Below are 23880 nucleotides of genomic sequence, written 5' to 3'. Positions count from 1 at the left end.
CATTACATACATCTAAAAATCACCACTAAATGCTGGATAACCTTTTATAAGCCTCCGGAAAATAGTGAAGCTTATTCTAGAGAATGGGTAGTGTGGCTTCACATCCAAGTTGTGAAATCTAGAAAGGAAACCTAATAGTAAATCAACTCATTTAAAATGCTGAATCAAGAAGCCTAAAGAGCACCAGACTGGGAGTAAGGCAACCTGCATCCTAGCCCCTACTGTGACTCTAGCTTAAATAAATTGTTTACCCTCCTGGGGCCCCAAAATCCTCATCTATGAAATAAGAATGACATAAGCTTTTAAATAAGCTTTTCTCAAACTGGCGTTCCTTGAAACATTAATAGTTATATCTTTATGTCCGTATGTTTGTTAAGTAAGTTTAAGTAAATTTGGAAAATGTCAGACTAGATAATTTCTATGGTCTGCTGCTCTAACATGGTGTAATTCTGATCCAAATATATAGTTACCTTAATGAATTTAAATCTAATGTATATACAGATATACTATTTGCTTTTGATTATCTCATAGAGAGGAGTATCAAAGAATGTAAAATGGGTGACAATCCTTTTGAGAAAATTTCATACCTCGACAGTGGCGATTGAGAGCAGAAAGCAAAGAGTCTAATAACAAGAGGGACAAAAACTGAGAAAGGACTGGATAATTAACGTAATAAATGTAAATAATGCTTTTCATTCTGTTTGTCTATCCTTCTAAATGATCTTTTCCTTCAAATTCTTAGACAAGGTGCTAAGAACAGAATTACCCAACTACAGGTTCAACCCATTTGATTTTTTAAAAATTCATTTTTAGGCAAAATGGAGAAAAGGATTCAATATTTTGACTGTGGCAATAAACTATCATCTTTATGTTACACACAGTGTCTCACCTGGAGCCATTACTACATATAAGACAAATATGAATTTTGAATCGCTGAGTTCTATATCATTTAGTATGACATATGGTCAGCCTTCTGTAGCCAGATAAAGAAAGATCAGACTACAGAGAATTTTTAACACAATAAAGTGGGTCTTCCTATCTCCCTTTTTCTAAGCTTTCACAGCTACAGTTGGTTGCCTAAATGAAGGGTTATGTTCTGGGCAGTTTTTTGCTAACATTATTGTTAATTCTTTCTTCCACTTCCCTTCCTACAACAACCTATTCTCTATAGTGTCCATCAAGATGGTTGTTGTTTTTCTAAGTCAGTATACCACATACAAGAAGAAACTGATGAGATTTATAAAAGGAAGTGATAGAGCATTTATCAGCTCTCCTCTGATGGAATGTGATAAAAAGTAAATATAAATCAGCCAAAGTATGAGTTCACAAACAAAGAAAACATATTTCTAGGTGTTCCCTTGACTACCTTATCAACAAACACTGTTCAAAATAGGTAATTACAAAATAGCATATGAGGATAATCTAAGGCATAAATTATTTTGAACAGCAACAAAAGTTTAAGATAAGGATTTGATTAAAGGGAATAGATTAAATATTTTTGCCTTTCATAAAATTACTTTTTGGCAATATAATCATACCAACCACCATCTACATAGTACCTTGCTCACTGTGAACACTATGTTAGAAAATTTATACACATTAATGCTATACTGACAATAAACATACAAAGTAAATAATTTTGCAGGTGAAGGTACCAAGACTCAGAGAGTCTAGGGCCCAGGGCCCTTAAATATTAAAAGGCCCAGGACCATACAAGTGACAAGTGGTAATGGTAGACTCAAAGCGAGCCTTGTTTTGGCATACCCAAGAGCCTTCTTACTGCTGAGGAAGAGATGCTAATTTACCAGTACAGGGCTTATCGGGATACAATTTTGCTAATACTATTTATCTTAAAAAAAAAAAGTTATCTACCTGTTCTTTCTTGGAAAAAAGCTCATGACACACTATTAAGTAGAGAAAAAAGTTACAGAAAAATGACTAGTATGATCCTATCTAAACAGAAAAATAACCTATACATGAGTACAGACAATCAAAAATACATATGTGTATAAATGCCTAAGCAAAATACTTTCCCCCTTCTTATTTCTGTAGTCTAGTTCCATCTGGGGCCAATAAAAGAGGTCTTTCCTAGATTAAGAAGGAATCTCAGGGGATCAATGTAGATTTAGTAACTTTTTTTTTTTTTTTTTTTTTTTTAGTAACTTTTTAAAGACATGGCTCAAGTCTTTACTCCTTGAGTAAAGTGCATCAGCAGTGCATCTGCTGCTTCCTCATATTGCCTACTTTGTTAATTTGGTTCACAATGTGCCTTATACTTTACACAACACTGCTCTGCGGGACTTCCCTGGTGGTCCAGTGGTAAAGAATCCACCTTACAATGCAGGGGATGCAGGTTCGATCCCTGGTCGGGTAACTAAGATCCCACGTGCCGCAGGGCAACTAAGCCCACGCAACACAATTACTGAGCTCATGGTCCTCAACTAGGGAGCCCGCGTGCAGCAAATTACAGAGCCCATGCGCTCTGGAGCCTGCACAACACAACTAGAGAGAGAAAACCCACACGCCACAACTAGAGAGAAGCCCGCGCGCCGCAGTGAACGATCCTATATGCCTCAACGAAGATCCCATGTGCCGCAACTAAGACCCATCGCCAAAAATAAATAAATAATAAATAAATCTTAAAAAAAAATACTGCTCTGGGATGTGCAAATATAGTGTTAGTCCCAAATACACTGTAAGCATCTTGAGGGCAGGACTTGGGTCTAACCAACTAAAGTGTTCCACAACTGAGATTAATCAAGTTCTCGGCGTTTATTCTTTTCCTGAAAATTTATACTATGAGCCAGGCACCAGCACAGGAGCAGAACATACACTACTAACCAAATAAACAAGGTCTCTTCCTTACTGAATTTATATTATGCTTGTGGGGGGTAGGGGCATGCAGGGGGCTGGAATATATGTAATAAGCAATTATGCTACAAGGTAATAATGCATAAAAGAACACATGGAATTACTGGAACACCTAGGAGGACACTAAAGTCAAAGCATTCTGAAAAAAGTGAGATCAAAGCTGAGGCCTAAAGGATAAACAGAAGTTGGATAAAAAGATGGTGAAAAAGTATCCTCGGATATAGAGGTAAGGAACAGTAGCATGGCAAATTAGACGAACTGAAAATAGCACAGGTTGGCTGGAACCCAGAGCATGGGAGAGGGGGCAGAGGCTGAAAGAAAGGGTGGGAAAGTCTGGCAGGGGGCAGACCACATAGGGCTTGTAAGCCATGGATGGAGTTAAGGAGAGCTACTAAAGAGTTTTAACCAGTGGAGTGACAGGATCAGACTTGCCTTTTTATAAAAATCGCTCCAGTTACAGTGTGGAGAATGGATTAGGGAAGGGCAAGGCTGAAGGCTTAAGGAGCAATTCAGGCAAGAGATAATGGTGGCCTGAAGGAAGGCAGTGGCGGGGGAGATGGAGAGAACTGGACAGATTTGAGATTCTGAGAAGACTGCAGCACTGACAGGAAATGGGAGGTGAGGGAAAGAGACGAGTTAAAGAGGGTGCCCAGATTCTCAGCTAGAGCATCGCCTGAGCTAGAAAACAGAAGTATGTTTAGGGAGGATGGAGGGGGCAGTTGAATGAGTTTGACTGTGAATTTACTGTATGATCATGAGATAGCCAAGAGGTTATGCTGCTAAGAGCTCTAAGTTAAGACTGTGATGGAATATGCATATTTGAGAGTTAATGGCATAAAGACACTAATTTAACCTGCGGAAATGGATGTGATCAATTTGGGGGAGAACAATTACAGAGTGAGGAAAAGAGTAGCTCTAAGACAGACTCCTGAGGAACTCCACTGTAAAGGACACAAAAGAGACTGAGAAGGGACACCCAGAGAGGTAAAAGGAAGATCAGAAATCCTTGGAGGGAGAAAAATCAAGTAATGAGATTATTTCAAGAAAGAGTGTTCCACAGTGTGTTTCTTAAATGTGTGTAGACTGACTGAAGCTCTCCTTCAGTAAAAGTAAATATCAGCAATTCTTCCTTCTATCCTCAATTCAGCTTCCAGCTTCTTTTTGTGGTGATGAAAATATGTGCAATGATTATTCTCCACTCCCCCCAAATGAGGTCCTCCTGATTTTATTTCTAACATTTCCTCACTGAGACATGAGTCTCACCTCCAATTCTGTCACCACAGTAAATAATGACCAAACTCTGCCAATTTCATCTTTGTAATTGTTTTCACATCTTTTCTTCCCTTTCCATTCCCACTGTCACCGCCCTAATCCAGGTTCTAAGTACCATACAACTGGACAATTATGGTCTACTGGTCTCCCACTATTCCATCTTTCACTTCCTCTCTAGAGCAATGCTTTTCACATAGAATAACCATATTAATTATTTAAAATATTAACTTTAATTGCTTTATGCCACTGCTGAAAATTCCCCAATGATTTCCCATTATAATTGTTCACAAATTTCATTCATTTAGCAAATATTTATGTAGGGTAGTACTTCTCAAACTACCTATGCTAAGGTCCTGTTGTTTTTCTTTTTCTTTGAAGTTTTCAATCCATTGCAGACCAATATTGTAAAATGCAATAAAAAACGTTGTGGTAATGTTAAATTCCTAAAAAAAGTTTCTAAATTCTTGTTTTCAATTTTGGTATTTATCTTATCGTGGACTGGTAACAACAGTTCATGGTCCAGCAGTGATCTGTAGACCATATTCCAAACAGCCCCAGTGTTGATAATACATGGATAAAAAGACATTACAGTTCTGCCTTCAATGCATGCACTCAATGCAGGGCAATTTTGCAATTCAGGGGAGACATTTTTGATTGTCACACAGGAAGAAGGAGGGAACTACTGGCATTGAGTGAATAGAGCCCAGAGATGCTGCTAAACATCCTATAATGAACAGGATATACCCCCTCCAACAAAGAATTATCCAGCCTAAAATGTCAAAAATGTCAAGGTTGAGAAACTCTGCTTTACAAGTGTAATGCAAATGAATAATTAGAAGACATTAAGAACAGAGCTATACACCCGAGAACTTGCAGTGTGTTTCACTGGCATAGTTTCACCCATTGTTGGAGCCCATTGGGCTGGCCAGCCTCCTGCCTCTCCACCAGTGTGTCACGCATTCCTTCCGCATCTACCTACTTGAAAGCATCCCTCCGTGATGAGGATGGGGTGGTGGTCCACAGAGTCCAGTGCCAAGAGGGAAAACCGTGTGGCTGACAGGGTCTTGGTGCTCTGGCCGGGTGTCAGGCCTGAGCCTCTGAGGTGGGAGAGCCGAGTTCAGGACATTGGACCACCAGAGACCTCCCAGCCCCATGTAATATCAATCAGCGAGAGCTCTCCCAGAGATCTCCATTTCAACTCTAAGACCCAGCTCCACTCAACAACCAGCAAGCTCCAGTGCTGGACGCCCCATGCCAAACCATTAGCAGGACAGGAACACAACCCCACCCATTAGCAGAGAGGCTGCCTAAAATCATAATAAGTTCACAGACACCCCAAAATACACCACCAGATGCAGTCCTGCCCACCAGAAAGACAAGATCCAGCCTCATCTACCAGAACACAGGCATCAGTCCCCTCCACCAGGAAGCCTACACAACCCACTGAACCAACCTTACCCACTGGGGGCAGACACCAAATACAACAGGAACTACGAATCTGCAGCCTGTGAAAAGGAGACCCCAAACACAGTATGTTAAGCAAAATGAGAAGACAGAGAAATACACAGCAGATAAAGGAGCAACGTAAAAACCCACTACACCAAACAAATGAAGAGGAAATAGGCAGTCTACCTGAAAAAGAATTCAGGGTAATGATAGTAAAGATGATCCAAAATCTTGGAAACAGAATGGAGAAAATACAAGAAACGTTTAACAAGGACCTAGAAGAACTAAAGAGCAAACAATGATGAACAACACAATAAGTTCTCTAGAAAGAATCAATAGCAGAATAACTGAGGCAGAAGAACAGATAAGTGACCTGGAAGATAAAATAGTGGAAATAACTACCACAGAGCAGAATAAAGATAAAAGAATGATAAGAATTGAGGACAGTCTCAGAGACCTCTGGGACAACATTAAACTCACCAACATTCGAGTTATAGGGGTCCCAGAAGAAAAAGAGAAAAAGAAAGGGACTGAGAAAAAATTTGAAGAGATTATAGTTGAAAACTTCCCTAATACAGGAAAGGAAATAGTCAATCAAGTCCAGGAAGCACAGAGAGTTCCATACAGGATAAATCCAAGGAGAAACACGCCAACACATATTAATCAAACTATCAAAAATTAAATACAAAGAAAAAATATTAAAAGCAGCAAGGGAAAAGCAACAATGACATACAAGGGAATCCCCATAAGGTTAACAGCTAATCTTTCAGCAGAAACTCTGCAAGTGGCAGGACATATTTAAAGTGATGAAAGGGACAAACCTACAACCAAGATTACTCTACCCAGCAAGGATCTCATTCAGATTCAATGGAGAAACTAAAACCTTTACAGACAAGCAAAAGCTAAGAGAATCCAGCACCACCAAACCAGCTTTACAACAAATGCTAAAGGAACTTCTCTAGACAGGAAACAGAAGAGAAAGAAAAGACCTACAATAACAAATGCAAAACAATTAAGAAAATGATAATAGGAACATACATATCAATAGTTACCTTAAATGTAAATGGATTAAATGCTCCAACCAAAAGACAGAGACTGGCTGAATGGATACAAAAACAAGACCCTTATATATGCTGTCTACAAAAGACCCACGTCAGACCTATGGACACACGCAGACTGAAAGTGAGGGGACAGAAAAAGATATTCCATGAAAATGGAAATCAAAAGAAAGCTGGAGTAGCAATATTCATATCAGATAAAATAGACTTTAAAATAAAGAATGTTACAAGAGACAAGGAAGGACACTAAATAATGATCAAGGGATCAATCCAAGAAGCAGATATAACAATTGTAAATATTTATGCACCCAAAACAGGAACACCTCAATACATAAGGCAACTGCTAACAGCTAAAAAAGAGGAAATCGACAGTAACACAATAACAGTGGGGGACTTTAACATCTCACTTATACCAATGGACAGATCATCCAGACAGAAAATGAATAAGGAAACACAAGCTTTAAATGACACAACAGAGCAGATAGATTTAATTGATATTTATAGCACATTCCACCCAAAAGTGGCGGAATACACTTTCTTATCAAGTGCACATGGAACATTCTCCAGGACAGATCACATCTTGGGTCACAAATCAAGCCTCGGTAAATTTAAGAAAACTGAAATCATATCAGGCATCTCAACGCTATAAGATTCGAAATCAATTACAGGGTAAAAGAATGAAAAAAACACAAACACATGGAGGCTAAACAATACGTTACTAAACAACCAAGAGATCACTGAAGAAATCAAAGAGGAAATCAAAAAATACCTAAAGACAAATTACAACGAAAATACGACAATCCAAAACCTATGGTATGCACTAAAAGCAGTTCTAAGAGGGAAGTTTATAGCAATACAAGCCTACCTCAAGAAACAAGAAAAATCTCAAATAAACAATCTAACCTTACACCTAAAGGAACTAGATACCTAAAGGAACTAGGGAAAGAAGAACAAACAAAACCCAAAGTTAGCAGAACGAAAGAAATCATAAAGATCAGAGCAGAAAGAAATGAAATAGAAACAAAGAAAACGATAGCAAAGATCAATAAAACTAAAAGCTGGTTCTTTGAGAAGATAAACAAAATTGATAAACCATTAGCCAGACTCATCAAGAAAAAGAGGGAGAGGACTCAAATCAATAAAATTAGAAATGAAAAAGGAGAAGTTAGAACGGACACTACAGAAATACAAAGCATCATAAGAGAATACAACAAGCAATTCTATGCCAATAAAATGAACCACCTGGAAGAATGGACAAGTTCTTAGAAAGGTATAACCTTCCAAGACTGAACCAGGAAGAAACAGAAAATATGAACAGACCAATTACAAGTAATGAAATTGAAACTGTGATTAAAAATCCTCCAACAAACAAAAGTCCAGGACCAGATGGCTTCATAGGTGAATTCTATCAAACCTTTAGAGAAGACCTAACACCCATCCTTCTCAAACTCTTCCAAAAAATTGCAGAGGAAGGAACACTCCCAAACTCATTCTATAAGACCACCATCACCCTGATACCAAAACCAGACAAATATACTACAAAAAAAGAAAATTACAGGCCAATATCACTGATGAATATAGATGCTAAAATCCTCAACAAAATACTAGCAAACAGAATCCAACAACACATTAAAAGGATCATGCACCATGATCAATTGGGATTTATCCCAGGGATGCAAGGATTCTTCAATATACAAAAACCAATCAACCAACCATATTAGCAAATTCAAGGATAAAAACCATATGATCATCTCAATAGATGCAGAAAAAGCTTTTGACAAAATTCAACACCCATTTATGATAAAAACTCTCCAGAAAGTGGGCAGAGAGGGAACCTACCTCAACATGATAAAGGCCATATACGACAAACCCACAGCAAACTTCGTTCTCAATGGTGAAAAACTGAATGCATTTCCTCTAAGATCAGGAACAAGACAAGGATGTCCACTATTGCCACTATTACTCAACATAGTTTAGGAAGTCCTAGTGACGGCAATCAGAGAAGAAAAAGAAATAAAAGGAATACAAATTGGAAAAGAAGAAGTAAAACTGTCACTGTTTGCAGATGCCATGATACTATACATAGAGAATCCTAAAGATGCCACCAGAAAACTACTAGAGCTAATCAATGAATTTGGTAAAGTTACAGGATACAAAATTAATGCACAGAAATCTCTTGCATTCCCATACACTAACAACAAAAGGTCAGAAAGAGAAATTAAGGAAACAATCCCAGTCACCACTGCAACAAAAAGAATAAAATACCTATGACACAAACAGATGGAGAGATATACCATGTTCTTGGATTGGAAGAATCAATACTGTGAAAATGACTATACTACCCAAAGCAATCTACAGATTCAATGCAATTGCTATAAAATTACCAGTGGCATTTTTTACAGAACTAAAACAGAAAATCTTAAAATTTGTATGGAGACACAAAAGACCCCGAACAGCCAAAGCAGTCTTGAGGGAAAAAAACGGAGCTGGAGGAATCAGACTCCCTGACTTCAGACTATACTACAAAGCTACAGTAATCAAGACAATATGGTACTGGCACAAAAACAGAAATATAGATCAATGGAACAGGATAGAAAGCCCAGAGATAAATCCACGCACCTATGGTCAACTAATCTATGACAAAGGAGGCAAGGATATACAATGGAGAAAAGACAGTCTCTTCAATACATGGTGCTGGGAAAACTGGACAGCTACATGTAAAAGAATGAAATTAGAACACTCCCTAACACCATACACAAAAATAAACTCAAAATGGGTTAGACACCTAAATGTAAGACCGGACACTGTAAAACTCTTAGAGGAAAACATAGGAAGAACGCTCTTTGACATAAATCACAGCAAGATCTTTTTTGATCCACTTCCTAGAGGAATGGAAATAAAAACAAAAATAAACAAATGGGACTGAATGAAACTTAAAAGCTTTTGCACAGCAAAGGAAACTACAAACAAGACGAAAAGACAACACTCAGAATGGGAGAAAATATTTGCAAATGAATCAACGGACAAAGGATTAATCTCCAAAATATATAAACAGCTCATGCAGCTCAACATTAAAAAAACAAACAACCCAATCCAAAAATGGGCAGAAGACCTAAATAGACATTTCTCCAAAGAAAAAATACAGATGGCCTAGAAGCACATGAAAAGCTGCTCAACGTCACTAAATATTAGAGAAATTCAAATCAAAACTACAATGAGGTATCACCTCACACCAGTTAGAATGGGCATCATCAGAAAATCTACAAACAAATGCTGGAGAGGGTGTGGAGAAAAGGGAACCCTCTTGCACTGCTGGTGGGAATGTAAATTGATACAGCCACTGTGGAGAGTAGTATGGAGGTTCCTTAAAAAACGAAAAATAGAATTACCATATGACCTAGCAATCCCACTACTGGGCATATACCCAGAGAAAACCATAATTCAAAAAGACACATGCACCCCAATTTTCCTTACAGCACTATTTACAATAGCCAGGTCTAAATGCCCACTGACAGACGAATGGATAAAGAAGATGTGGTACATATATACAATGGACTATTACTCAGCCATAAAAAGGAACGAAATTGGGTCATGTGTAGAGACGTGGATGGATCTAGAGACTGTCATACAGAGTAAAGTAAGTCAGAAAGAGAAAAACACATATTGTATATTAACGTGTATATCTGTAACCTAGAAAAATGGTCCAGGTGAACTGGTTTGCAGGGCAGAAATAGAGACACAGATGTTGAGAAGAAACATATGGACACCAAGGGGGAAAGCGGGGGCTGGGGTGGTGGTGGTGGGATGAATTGGGAGATTGGGATTGACATGTATACAGTGATGTGTATAAAATAGACAACTAATAAGAACCTGCTGTATAAAAAATAAATAAATTTTTTTTAAAAAAAGGAATCCTAATTGAGACAGTTTGTCCACTCAAATTTTAAAACCCAAACAGATAAAGAGATCTTTATGCTTTCAGTCAATACCCTCACTGCCTTGAGAGAAATCTGAGATTTTATAAAATACCTCTACTCTTAAAAAGAAAAAAGGGAAGAAGGAGGGGTTGGGGGGAAGGGGGAGAAGCAGGAGGGGGAAAAAGAAGAGGAGGAGAAGGAGATGAAAAGGAGGAGGACAAAGAGGAAGGAGGAGGAGGTAGTTTAACTCTTTAGCAGAGGAAGAGAGGCCAGAGAAGTTTAAACAGTTGTCTGATATCTAAATGCAAAGGTCAGATTTCTGTAGTTATTAACTATCTCTATATATTAATTATCTCTATATACTTAATATGTAGAATTCTACCAGATCACTAAAGTACTGGATAATTTCTGAGTTCGAAGGCTGTCATTTATAAGTGCATATAGGAAATGGTAGGGGGTGAGGCCAGACCTATAGAGCTTCAGTGTTTTAATAATTCCTCCCTTCCTTTTCACCCCCAAACCTATTTTGTCTAAGTTCTCACAACCTTTACATACATGGAAAGCTTTGTAAATTTCCTTGAGAATTAATTCAGGGAGAAAGGCAAACATGGAACATATGTACTCATCATAGGATATTCTCTGACATAAAATTCAAGGCTTTATTGACTACTTGATTCTTAGATCTCTTCAATATCTGGAGAGGCAGTTCAGAATATAGACCCTGGAACCAGACATCCTGATTTCCAAACCCAGTTCTGCCAATCACTAGTTGTACAAACTTAGTAAGTCATTTCCTTTTCCTCTTTTTCTCCTGGTTCCTGGACCAGGAGAACCAAGTTCTAGTCCTAGTTCTGCCTGTGACTTGCTTAGTGACCTTGGGGCACAGTTTCTGCATCTGTACAGAGAAGGAGTCAGGGGACTGTAGTAGATCAGTTCTCAACCAAGGGTGATTTTGCCCCCAGGGGATGTTTGACAATGTCTGGAGATACTTCTGGTTGTCACCACTAGGGGTGAGATGGGGAGTGTTACTTGGCATATAGTGGGTAGAGGCCAGTGATGCTGCTAAACATCCTACAGTGCAAAGGACAGCCAGCACCCCATGACAATTATCCGGCTCAAAATGTCAGTGGTGTCACAGTTGCAAAACCCTTGGCTCCAGCTCCCTCAAAGACCACCTCAGAGGTCCCCAATAAGTGGGGCTGAGAAAGCCCATTTTAACGGTTTTATGTTATGGGCTTTCCTGAGAAAAGAACAATGTAAGAGTTAACAGCATGGGACTTTCCTGGTGGTCCAGTGGCTAAGACTCTGGGCTCCCAACGTAGGGGGCCCAGGTTTGACCCCTGGTCAGGGAACTAGATCCCACATGCCGCACCTAAAGATCCCTCATGCCGAAATGCAGATCCCACATGCCGCAACTAAGACCCGGCACAGCCAAATAAATAAATAGAAAAAAAAAAAAGAGTTAACGGCATGGACTCTGAGGCCAGACTGCCTGAGTTCAAATGTGACTCCACCACTTACTAGCTATATGTCTTGGACCAATTACTCAACCTTTCTGACACTCAGTTTCCTTCTCCATAAAATGGGGACAATATAGTATCTACCTCATAAGGTTGTTGTGAGGATTAAGTAAGTTAATATATGTAAAGCATTTAGAAGGGTGCTGGCCCTATATAGGTATTAGCTAACATCATCATCACCACCTAAATATGGGGATAAAATGGAAAAAAACACCAACCATTTCACTTTAGGAGTCACATGAGTTAGGTTCCTCAGTGGAAAGGTTTTGAAGGCTGAACAAATTCAAGCACAGTTCCTCACACTGTCAGAAACTCTGCTCTCCCTCCTTCCCATCTCCCACTCTTTCCTCTCTAATGCTTTCGCGGCTGCTTAAGCACTCAGATGCAAATGTTCTCACGGTTTGGAGGCAATACAAACTACTTGTACCCATTCTATAATGCAAAAAGTAATTGGAGGAGGTAGTTTGTTACACACCAAGAAATTGTTTTTATCTTTTAGTAGAAAAGGACAGGCACGTCTGCCTATGCTCTGTAAGGAGCTGCAATTAAAGCGCTCGGGATCCAGGCCTCACCCTCTTCTCCACTGAAACCTCATAAAAGGAGTGGGTCATATCCGTCCCCCTGCTCCTTTGCTGTGCTGTCAGGGGAGCCGCCACAAGACAGAAACAGCCTGTGATAGTACCTTTTTGTTTGTTTTTTAATTACACAAGTAGAAATATAATATCCCAGTTAAACATTCAGAGAAGGGGTACACAGAGTGAAAGAACAAAAATCTCCCTCTATGTCCATCCTAAATTCCCTTTCACAGAAGTAAACAATTTTTTCAATTTAATGTGAGTCCATATGGACTTCTGTAATGCATTTGCTTCAGATTTTTTAAATTACTAAAACATATCTGTACATTTAGAGCTATACCATTTTAAGATTCGCCTCCCTCTATTTCATAATGAGGATGGGAGGATGCCGCATAGTTTATTTAATCATTTCCTTACTGGTGGACATTTAGGTAAAAACTTAGACTTCAACTTCATAGTGACCCGATTATTGATTTATAAGTAACTCAACTGTAGTTGCCAGCAAATCTAATCCATTGGTGATTCTACAGAGAGCTCTGCCTCCCCAAAAGAAAGAAATCACTCTAAAAGTCTGTTTATAAATAAAAAATGCCAACTGAATTTACATATAATTTGACTCTGAGATATAAGCACAACTACATTATTTCTATTCAAATGTAAGTAAATTTAACCTGAAAAATTAAAACCAATGGAAAAATTAATTCAAGGTTAAATTTTTCAGCTTATTAAAAGGCACCCATAGTATTTTTAGGTTGTCTGCTTTATTTCTATATCCTGCTCTAGAGATTCTGGAAATCACATGATCATAAGGCCATTTTCTTCTTCTAATTAAAAAAAAAAAAAAAAGATAAATTCCCCAACCTGAGTTAGAATTAGTAAATTATTACATTCTTCATATTCAAGTATCATCTATAAGTACTCTGTGGAAAAGCAGAAAGGGTAAGTTTTGCATCTCTGACTAGTGAGCAATTGCTTTCTTTTCCTTTCTTAATAAATTACAGGCAGACTTGAACAGATGTCAGGTTGGCATTCAAAACCTAAAATATAGCTGAAAAGCAAGTTATGACTAATACAAGGAAAAAAGATGAATGTCAGGAAGCTTCATTTTTTTTTTTTTTTTTTTTTTCAAATTTCAGATAAGCTCTTTAGCCTTAGGGTTCCTTTTACAGAGCCCTGGAGTTCGGTAAGATGTCTTAACCACCATGTAAATTGCAATCTCTCCTCATGAGTTGGGGGTGTGAAAATGCATTTTAAGAGTGTCAGTGTTTATGTTAATCTTAGCAAGAACTCCCTCTCTCCCAAATATGGCATGTACAAAACCGTAGTGCCCTTTCTTCCACTGTATTTTATTTGCACTGTTCTTAGCATGTGAAAGATGTCTGCATGTGACTGAAAGGCTCCTTATCTTCTCCGCAGCTCTACTCACAGAGTAACTGCAGTTTCACTTGTGATATCAGAAATGAGTTGCTTTCCTCTAGAATTTCAAAAGAAACCTTAAAAATACAGATTGAAAATGGGCTTAGAGAGGGAGGCACAAAAAGGGGGACCAAAAAGAACAGTGTCAGTTTCAAAGAAAGGGCATACAAAACTCTAACCAGTGGCTTTCCTCCCCACTGGGCAGCCTGCAATATCTACAAGGTACAGGTCCACCCAAAGACAGGACAAGGCTTGAGGCCTTTAAGTCTCTACACTCTTTTCCTTTCAGCTCTAATACAGATAACTTCTGCCAAAGCCCCTTTCCTTGGATACATGTGAACCTAGTCCTAAAATTATATTACAATTCTTTAATTCTTTAACAATTATTTCACTGTTCTTTGAAAAAAAATTGTTACTGTTGTTTTGCTCTGACATTTATAGTTTAGAGGTAATTGCCAGGGATGCCAAAAAATGAAGTTTCTCTGTGGAAACTATCTTTTCCAACAAAAGAGCTACAATGAGAACTGAGGTAATCAATTATTTATCCAGAGCACTATGCACAAAACTGCACACAAGGGAATAAGCGTGGTCAACGTCTGAAGAGGAGTACATGCATATGCCATCGACACCTGGGTGCACCCCAGGACTGCTGAGTTTATTCACCCATACTTCCAGATGCTGGTTTTTGATGCCCACATTTCTATCCTGGGACCCAAAAGGTACTTCTATATTATCCCACAAAGGATTTAAGGTCTTTCCTAACTTAACGGCTATCATTGTAGGCATTAGAGGATATTCTAACTAAATTGCTGAGGGTATCTGCTAAGTGCAAGGTTTAGGTCTAGTTTTCCTTGCTAATGCTTTCATGTGCTTTCAAGGAAGAGCTGCCCCATGTGGGTTTGGGTGAGTCCAACTGCTCCAGACAAAGAAAAAGTTACACTGATTAAATACTTACACTGATTAAAACAAGAACAACAAAAGTCTAAACTGATATCCCCCCAAAGTAATCCCTTTTCATACTTCTGCATATGACCTTTCTTCCATTCTCTATAGGGCTGGCTGTATGTGACTTCTTCTTTTCCCTTTTAAGGCCTTCCTTGACTTTAATTCTATAAAAATGTTACAACAAAAACAGGAAGTACTTGAATGCATTTCAAGAGAGAAACTAACATTTTGGAAACTCTAGGACACTTATTTCATGGGTATTACCTCATCTGATCCCTATATTTTCTGCATAAATGTGTGCCTCTGGTTAGTCCTTTAGTCTCTCTGTATCTCACTGGCAACATTCTGTATTACCTAAGGTATATTTGCAGTTTTCAAAAGCAACATGAAGTTTTTCAAGCAAAAGGAAAGAACTATATTACTTACAATTCTCAGTCTCATAAACACAATGACAGAAGATAATTCTAAATTTATCACTTTGTGAACTTGAAACTTTGATATATAGGCAAAAAGATTCATTTAGTTAAGATTCCTGTTTACAAAGTAGACATAACTCTAGACTCCATGGTAAAAACAATGATTTGGTCTCAAGCCAAAAGTAAAAATGTTCTCTGCTTAAACAAAATAAAATAGTCCCATAACCTATGTTAATTATTCTTTTCTAATCCCTATTTTTTTTCCATTTGAATTGATTTAACCAATCATATCCAGTGTCCAGTGAGATCTCACAACCATATAGGTTGACGATTTAGTTAACAGAGAGAATGAGGAAAAAAATTAGCCAATTTTGTTTCCACCCGCCAGGGTAAAAGAATACAGGATATATATAAAAAAGGACACATGTAATGTCATTTTATTTATTTATTTATTTTTAATTAATTAATTTATTTTTGGCTGTGTTGGGTCTTCGTTGCTGCGCGCAGGCTTTCTCTATTTGCAGCGAGTGGGGGCTACTCTTCGTTGCGGTGCACGGGCTTCTCACTGCGGTGGCTTCTCTTGCTGCAGAGCACGGGCTCTAGGTGTACGGGATTCAGTAGTTGCGGCACACGGGCTTAGTTGCTCCGTGGCATGTGGGATCTTCCCGGACCAGGGATCGAACCCGTGTCCCCTGCATTGGCAGGCGGATTCTTAACCACTGCGCCACCAGGGAAGTCCCTGTAATGTCATTTTAAATTAAATGTAGCAATCTGTTCTTTTATATACCTTCATCAAAGCCCAATGAGAACTTTAAAATCACACTGCACTTAGAAGGCAATGAAATATTCTATTATGTAATTCCCCCAAAATTCAAACGAAAAAAGAACATTCTATTGGAAAATAAGGAATGATACATGCACAGCAAGAGAATTATTTTTCAGCCATTTTACCATAAAATAAAGTAGCATAAGGACACTGAGAATCTTAATTCAGAATAAAGAAAAAAATGTCTTTCAGTTCAGCTCAAAAGCCAATGTACCTTTAGACTTAATGTCTTTTAAATCAAATTGATAACACAAGCTTCTGGATAGCAAAATGCCATAAAGCAAAAAAAATTTACTACATTAAAATAAGAACTCATTTATGCCTAACTAAGTCAGTATAAAAGTATTAGAAAAGTAAATCCATAAAAAAAGGTTCTGGGGATTTCCCTGGTGGTGCAGTGGTTGGGAGTCTGCCTGCCAGTGCAGGGGACACGGGTTCGAGCCCTGGCCTGGGAAGATCCCACATGCCGCAGAGCAGCTGAGCCCATGTGGCACAACTACTGAGCCTGCGCTCTAGAGCCCGTGAGCCACAACTACGGAGCCCACGTGCCACAACTACTGAAGCCCGTGCAGCTGGAGCCTGTGCTCCACAATAAGAGAAGCCAATGCAACAAGAAGCCCACGCACTGCAACTAGAGAAAGCCCAAGCACAGCAACGAAGACCCAATGCAGCTATAAATAAATAAATAAATAAATAAAATATAGTAATTCTTTGTTTGCCTAAAATAAGTTAATGGTTAATGTTCCAATTAAATAAAAGATTTATTTAAAAAAAAGGTTCTGGGTATTAGTACTCACCAACAAAACTGAAATTCAAGGTCCTTGGTCAAAAAGCACATTAACAACAACAAAAAGCATACTATATAATTCAACTAATTTCAATATGGATTGCAAAAACAGATTAAAGTCACTCAGAAATCCCAAATCTGTTTTTTTTTTTTTTTTTGCGGTACGTGGGCCTCTCACTGTTGTGGCCTCTCCCATCGTGGAGCACAGGCTCCGGACGCACAGGCTCAGTGGCCATGGCTCACGGGCCCGGCCACTCCGCGGCATGTGGGATCTTCCCAGACCGGGGCACGAACCCGTGTCCCCTGCATCGGCAGGCGGACTTTCAACCATGCGCCACCAGGGAAGCCCCCAAACCTGTTTTGATTTAATTTCAAACTCTTCAACAGCTGGCAGAGTCACAAATTGACTGAAATGAGTTTACTCCTTTACGTGTTATCTCCTCAACCTCAGACAGAGGCCCTAATGAGCAGGGTTTGGATAATGCACAAACAGGAAACTAGTATCTGAATAACTGAATCCTCAAAAGTTTCTAAACCGTGAGAAAATACTTATACTATAATTAAAAGATATAACTTATAGAGGCAGTAATTTTTCTACTTGTTGGCTAAAGAGTATACGTGCTCAAAGAAACAATCATTAGACTATTTCTATATGGGGCTCAGGCTTGAAAACTAGTAAAAATATTCCACAAGAATAACTTAGAACATTTGGAATTACCCTTTAATCTCTGCTTATACCCCAAGTATACTTAAACAATATTTCCATGTCTTTATTTAAAAGTTTTATGGATTTATTGTGCCTCAAAATACACATTACCAAGATAGTGAACTACCATACTTTTAACTATTTTCCAAATTAAAATTCTGTTTTTTATGGACTTGGCCTTTGTATCTTTCAGATAAAAAAGTATGCTATTGCCATTTCAAGGTGTATAAAACTCAGGTGATGAGGGTCTCTGTCATTTTCTCTTAATCCAAATCCAAACTCGACCTTTAGCCAGTGAACAGGTGTGTGCTGTGCCTGTAATTTATCAGAGTGAGCAACCAGGCAGAAAAGCTACCAACAATAGGAGGTTGATAGAACCAAGCACTTAGTGCCTGGAAAGCAGTTCTTATCCCCACCATGATGAATGTACTTTTGTCTCCCAGTAGCAATTTAAAGATAAAGAATGATGGAGGTGAAGGGAGTAATACATTTGTATTCCTTCAGTTTTTCTGGATACTGTTTTTAATACTAATAGTCTTCCAGAAGCTGTTATGTTATAAATTCCTTTCTCAGATATTCTGTTGCTCACATTCCAATCCAACCTATGATATGGATATGAAAACAGTCATGACAGCATTTCCACCAGGGCAAATAAAGCCATTTCACACACACAGATAAATTAAATAAACCTTCAAGAAAAAAGTGATAAATGACTAGTGCATTTCTTTGTATGCAACATGGAAATTCCAATGTCTATCCTGCATCTGTCCTTTTGCACAAATTTAAAACATGTCAAGTATCCATTTACTAGGTAGGAAGATGCACCAACTGGGTAATAAAACAGTACAATAAGAAGAAGCAACAGCTAATATTAGAACAATGCCCATAGTCTAATCGGTAATGACTATTCAGCAGGGTAAATCTGACCTCTAGTGAATCTTTACAGTCAGATGAAATCTCTAAATATGACCTATTAAAAGATTCATAAATATATAAATAAAATGAAATGTATAAATATGTCCTATAGAAAAACATACTTGAATACATAAAATCAAGCAACCACAAATACTTCTATGATTTCCCCATAAAATTAAAATGTAATTTAAAAAATCCTAATACTTCAAAGTTTTTTTTTTTTAACTTTTTTAAGTTAAAAATACTTTGTCGGGTCTGAAAAATAATTTCAAAACATTACTGAAAGGAGACTATCACATCCATTTTTTAAAAAAACAATACAAGATTTTATCAAAATTTCCTTTTTAAACTCACCCATCTGCTCCACAATCTCTGGAGGAAATACCCGGGAAGCAAACGCTCGTCGAAAAATATCTGAGAATTCCTTGTCCAGACCTCCTATTCCCATTTTTTCAAAGTTCCAGTCAGGATTGATAATAGACTGGCGATTTTCCTTGGTTTTAGCTTTGCCTATGTCAAACAAAGATAATCAAATGTGAGACAAGAACTTCATCACTAAATGTAAAAAGATAGAACTCCCTGGGTATCCTCAGTGAATAAAGAAAAGCTACCCTTATACAAAGATGAACAACATGCTCTTAGCTGATTTCTAAGAAGGATGAGTTTTGCTATATTCACTACTTTGTCTGGTCCCCATTTAGGGTCAGTAAAACACTTTCAAAATGACTAGCTAAACTCATGCTGTAGTCAATCCGTGGAGTCTGGTCTTATTAACCTCTAATCCTAACCAAGTTAACTAACTTGGTTGATTAGAAGAAATCAACCATGTGCATGTCTGATGAAGAAAACACTAGTTGCCAGAAATGCAAATGAAATCTAGCAGTCCCTCAAGGCTCCTAGAGCAAGATTTTAAGATACATATATTTATCTAGACTAAGTATATAATTGGGAATATAACCCCTCAGTCTGAAAAGATGCACTAAGTTTGATGCCTTATTTTTGCTTTTTCTTCATTTGTACACAAAAGTCTAAAATCATCCTAAAGTCTTTCATGATTTCAAAATTCATGTTTTCAAATTCTTTCGCAAATGAAAATTATCTAACTTAAATGTCATAGTGCCCCCTAAAGTAACTCAAGAGAACCACATTAACTATCTCAAACACAAAGAATAAAAGTGCCTTAGTACATTCCACTATAAACAAAAAAAAGAAATATTATAGTTTTTTTTAAATTAGGGGATAAAAGGTCACATTAGAAAAAGTTTACCCTAGATGCTATTTGTATGGTTAGTTTTGTGGACTTAAACATTTCCTTTATGAAGCTATCAAAAATATTTTTCTTACACTCTACTGCCCTCTTGTGGTCAAATTTACTGCATGTTAAATCACTACACAATTTTACTTTCCAATGGAAAAAAAATTATCAATTACACCTTTGCATGAATTACTTAGAAATATCCACATTGTACGAAAGTCATGCGACTCTCTTGGGATAATATACCTTAACGAAATGAGTACAGAATATGATATACAAAGAAATCACTCCAGAAATGTATTGGATCAATAATAGGAGATTATGATATATCCTACATCCATGAAACAATATGTATAGTCGTTAAAAATTATATTGTAGAAGTGTATTTATTAAGATGCTTGAAATATGTTAAGCAAAAAAGAACAAATTATAAAACAGTATGAAAATATAATCAACTTTAAAACTTTTAGAGTGTGTTATTTTTGAGTATCCACATTTCATGAGCTAAATATTTTATTTTATAATTAAGAAAAAACAGTAAGGAAGGAATGATAATTTATGGATCAAGAGAAAGGCCACATATTCGAAGTTAAATGACTTTGGATATAATGGTGTGCAACCATTGAAAATCATCTACCTTGTACTGGGTTAGACATAACATAGTTAAGTCAACCAAAAATAAGAATTACTACATAATTAACAGCATCATTATTCTGGTGAGTTACTATTTTTAGACATCTCCATTATTTTAATATAATAAAAGTAGGGCTAACGTACAAGAGTAGGACTGAATTATGAATCTGTTGGAAAGATGCTCTTTACCTGTACATTCATCATTTAACTCAATCAGTAATGGATGTGATGCTAGTACTACATTTAACACACAACCAGCTGAGGGACATCCTACAAAATAAGTGACCAGCTCTCAAGGTCGTGAAAGACAATGAAAGACTGAGGAACTGTCAGAGACTGGAGAAGACTATGGAAACTAACCCACTAAACGCAATGTGGAATCCCGAGTTAGATCCTGGAACAGAAAAAGAACATAATGAAAAAACTGGTGAAATCCAAATGAAGTCTGTAGTTTAGTTAGTAGCAATGGAACCACGTTAATTTAGTTTTGGTAGCTGTACTATGGTTATTTAAGATCTAACATCAGGGGCTTCCCTGGTGGCACAGTGGTTGAGAATCCGCCTGCCAATGTAGGGGACACGGGTTCGATCCCTGGTCCGGGAAGATCCCACATGCCCCAGAGCAACTAAGCCTGTGTGCCACAACTACTGAGCCTGCACTCTAGAGTCCGTGAGCCACAACTACTGAGCCCACGTGCTGCAACTACTGAAGCCCATCCGCCTAGAGCTCACGTTCCACAACGAGAGAAGCCACCACAATGAGAAGCCCGCTCACTGCAACGAAGAGTAGCCCCCGCTCGCCGCAACTAGAGAAAGCCTGCGCGCAGCAACGAAGACCCAATGCAGCCAAAATAAAATAAAATAAAATAAAATAAAAAGATCTAACATCAGAGGAAGCTGGTGAAGGGTATACAGGAACTTTCTGAACTATTTTTTATGGAACCTCTGTAAGCCTGAACTTACCTCAATATTAAAAGTTTAAAAATTAATTTTATCTGTATCTTTTCCCTTATTTTTAATGTAGTTACTAGGAAATTAAAAATGACATACATGGCTCACATTATATTTCTATTGGACAACACTGACCTAGTGAAGGTTTTAAATTCTTTTCTACATCATCACATTTGACAGATATGACACTCCATGATTTTGTGATAAGCCTTCTCAAGGGAGGTGTCCCTATTCTCCTTCCCTGCTTAAAAATCACTGTAGTTGAGTCACTGTTATAACAGAGATAGTCCCACTTTACTCAGAATCTTCTAAAAACTGTAAATCTTACCAATAAGATTGAGTGATGAATTTTCTGCTTTTTCAAATGCAACTTGACTGTTTCCAACAACCAGTCCTACTTCAATCTGTATAGAAAGACAGTAATTAGTAGTTAGTCTAATAGCAGACTTCTGGACTTCTCAAAGCAAGGCAGAAAACAAAGGGGAAATGAGGTCTCTCTGAGCAAAGTAAATCTTCCAAACTATCAGCTAAGTTACATTTATTTCTGTCATAACTACCTTCTATTATTCCTATTTTATTTCAACACATATATTTTTGATAACACCTGTCTCATTATTTATTTACAATAAATATCACTTGCATTCAACCAGAATTACAAGTATATATACAAATTTCAAATTACTATTAGATCTGCAAATAAGTATATTTTACACTATATTTTAATAAATATGCTGGCTAGAAAAGCAATTTTTTCCCCTACTATCTTAAAAGAAAGAGCGCATGATATAAAAGAAATCACTGAGGGAGAGAATGGCTAGGAAAATTATATTAACTTGCATAATGCACATCATAAAGATTATTAAAAATAAAACATACCTTTTGTCTTTTACCTGTCGCAGGCTCTCCCTTCAGGATGCTAGGATCCATGGCTTCAATGTCTTTTACCAGTAAGCCAAAAAGCTTTTCATTGAAGCTAAACACAAGCTATGTAGAAAAGAAGGGGAGAAAAATCACTTCATGATTCAATGGCTTGATTCCCACATCATCATCAATGTTTTCCAAATGCAGGCAAGCAGCTTTCTCTTGTATATCACCACGAGCAAACTACCCACATAACCAATGAGAGGTAACCACTCGTTACCATAACCAACTAACATTTATTGAGTATCTGCTGTGTGCCAAACAAACATTACAGGAGGTTGTGTAACTAATACTCACAAAGTCTCTTGCAAACAGAAAGTATTCCTCAGTTTTACTAGGAAGGAAGCTGAGATCCAGAGAGGGGCTAAACAATGGGACCTAGAGTCACAGTAAACGACAGTGCCAGGATGTAAGCCTGGGTGTGTGACTCTAAAATAATGCTTTTCTACAACCAATACAAAGTGCCTGCCATTCGAGTGCAGAGACAGCTTCTGAATGGTCATTCATTCACCAAATATTTATTGAGTACCTTCTACAAGCTAGGCCCTCTTCTAGGTACCAGCATATAACAAAAATATAATAAACAAAGCTGACTGACAATCCTGCCACTACTAATTACTACGAATGAGAATAAATACTAAGAAAAATGATTTGAAGTAAGATGTTTACTTCTTCTCTGTATTATGGAGGATTTTGTTTCATGGGTTTATAGACATCTGCATGTTACTGGGTTTTAAATTATTACAAATACCAAAGCATTTTCTATTAAAATACAAAAGCTAAAGGAGAAGGTAAAAACAATGAAGTTTAGTCAGGCAATTTGAGCACAACTATCAGTCAGAAAGTGTAGGAATCCAGAAGGACTACGGAAAAGCCCCCAAAACAATGGACGGGTAAGTCAACAAATTATCAGCTAATCTCTGCCATCCTGGGGAGCCTCCTCAATCCATCTAATCCAAAGTAGCAGCCCAGTGGCTCTCCAGTGCATCATCCCATTTTACTGACATCAAAGTACTAAACAGTACGTGGCATTTCTTATTTTCTGTCTTTCCCAACTAGAAAGTAAGCTCTATGAGGGTAGGAATTCTGTTTATTTTGTTCACTGCAGATCCACCGGGATACTAAAATAGTATGTATTGAACACATACTGGGTGTTCAATAAGCATTTAATTAATTAATTGATCAACTGATGAATAGGTTCTTGTCTCAGCTACAACCCTGGCTGAGAAGGTCATGGACCTTCGCTGGACCTAAATAAAATTCCTCATTTGCAAAATGAGGTTAGACAAGATAACCTCTGAGATTCATTCCAATTCTAGTACTTTTAAAAACAATAATAAATGCTCTACATCCTTTTCCTGTCTACCAGTAATTGAGTTTACACTTGTAAAAGTTTGATATTATGATGTATGGTGTATGTATGTATGTACTCTCAAATCATTAGAGTCTCA

General features: G+C 37.6%; 1 protein-coding gene across 2 annotated transcripts in view; it reads right to left on the bottom strand.

The window, feature by feature from the left end:
• Positions 1 to 23880, bottom strand: part of NSF (N-ethylmaleimide sensitive factor, vesicle fusing ATPase) — a gene marked incomplete at its 5' end in the record, with an annotated part of 155985 nt that overhangs the window by 86686 nt on the left and 45419 nt on the right. For both annotated transcript variants that reach the window (XM_082861331.1, XM_082861332.1), the window contains 3 exons: positions 19025 to 19180; positions 21837 to 21912; positions 22385 to 22492. In XM_082861331.1, coding sequence (XP_082717457.1) covers positions 19025 to 19180; positions 21837 to 21912; positions 22385 to 22492 — 340 coding nt within the window. The remainder of the gene's footprint in view (positions 1 to 19024; positions 19181 to 21836; positions 21913 to 22384; positions 22493 to 23880) is intronic.

The sequence above is a fragment of the Leucopleurus acutus genome (genome assembly GCF_964270905.1).
Source record: "Leucopleurus acutus genome assembly, chromosome: 19".
Lineage (NCBI taxonomy): Eukaryota > Metazoa > Chordata > Mammalia > Artiodactyla > Delphinidae > Leucopleurus > Leucopleurus acutus.
Note: the sequence above shows the minus strand (reverse complement) of the source record. Positions and strands in the feature narration are given on the sequence as shown.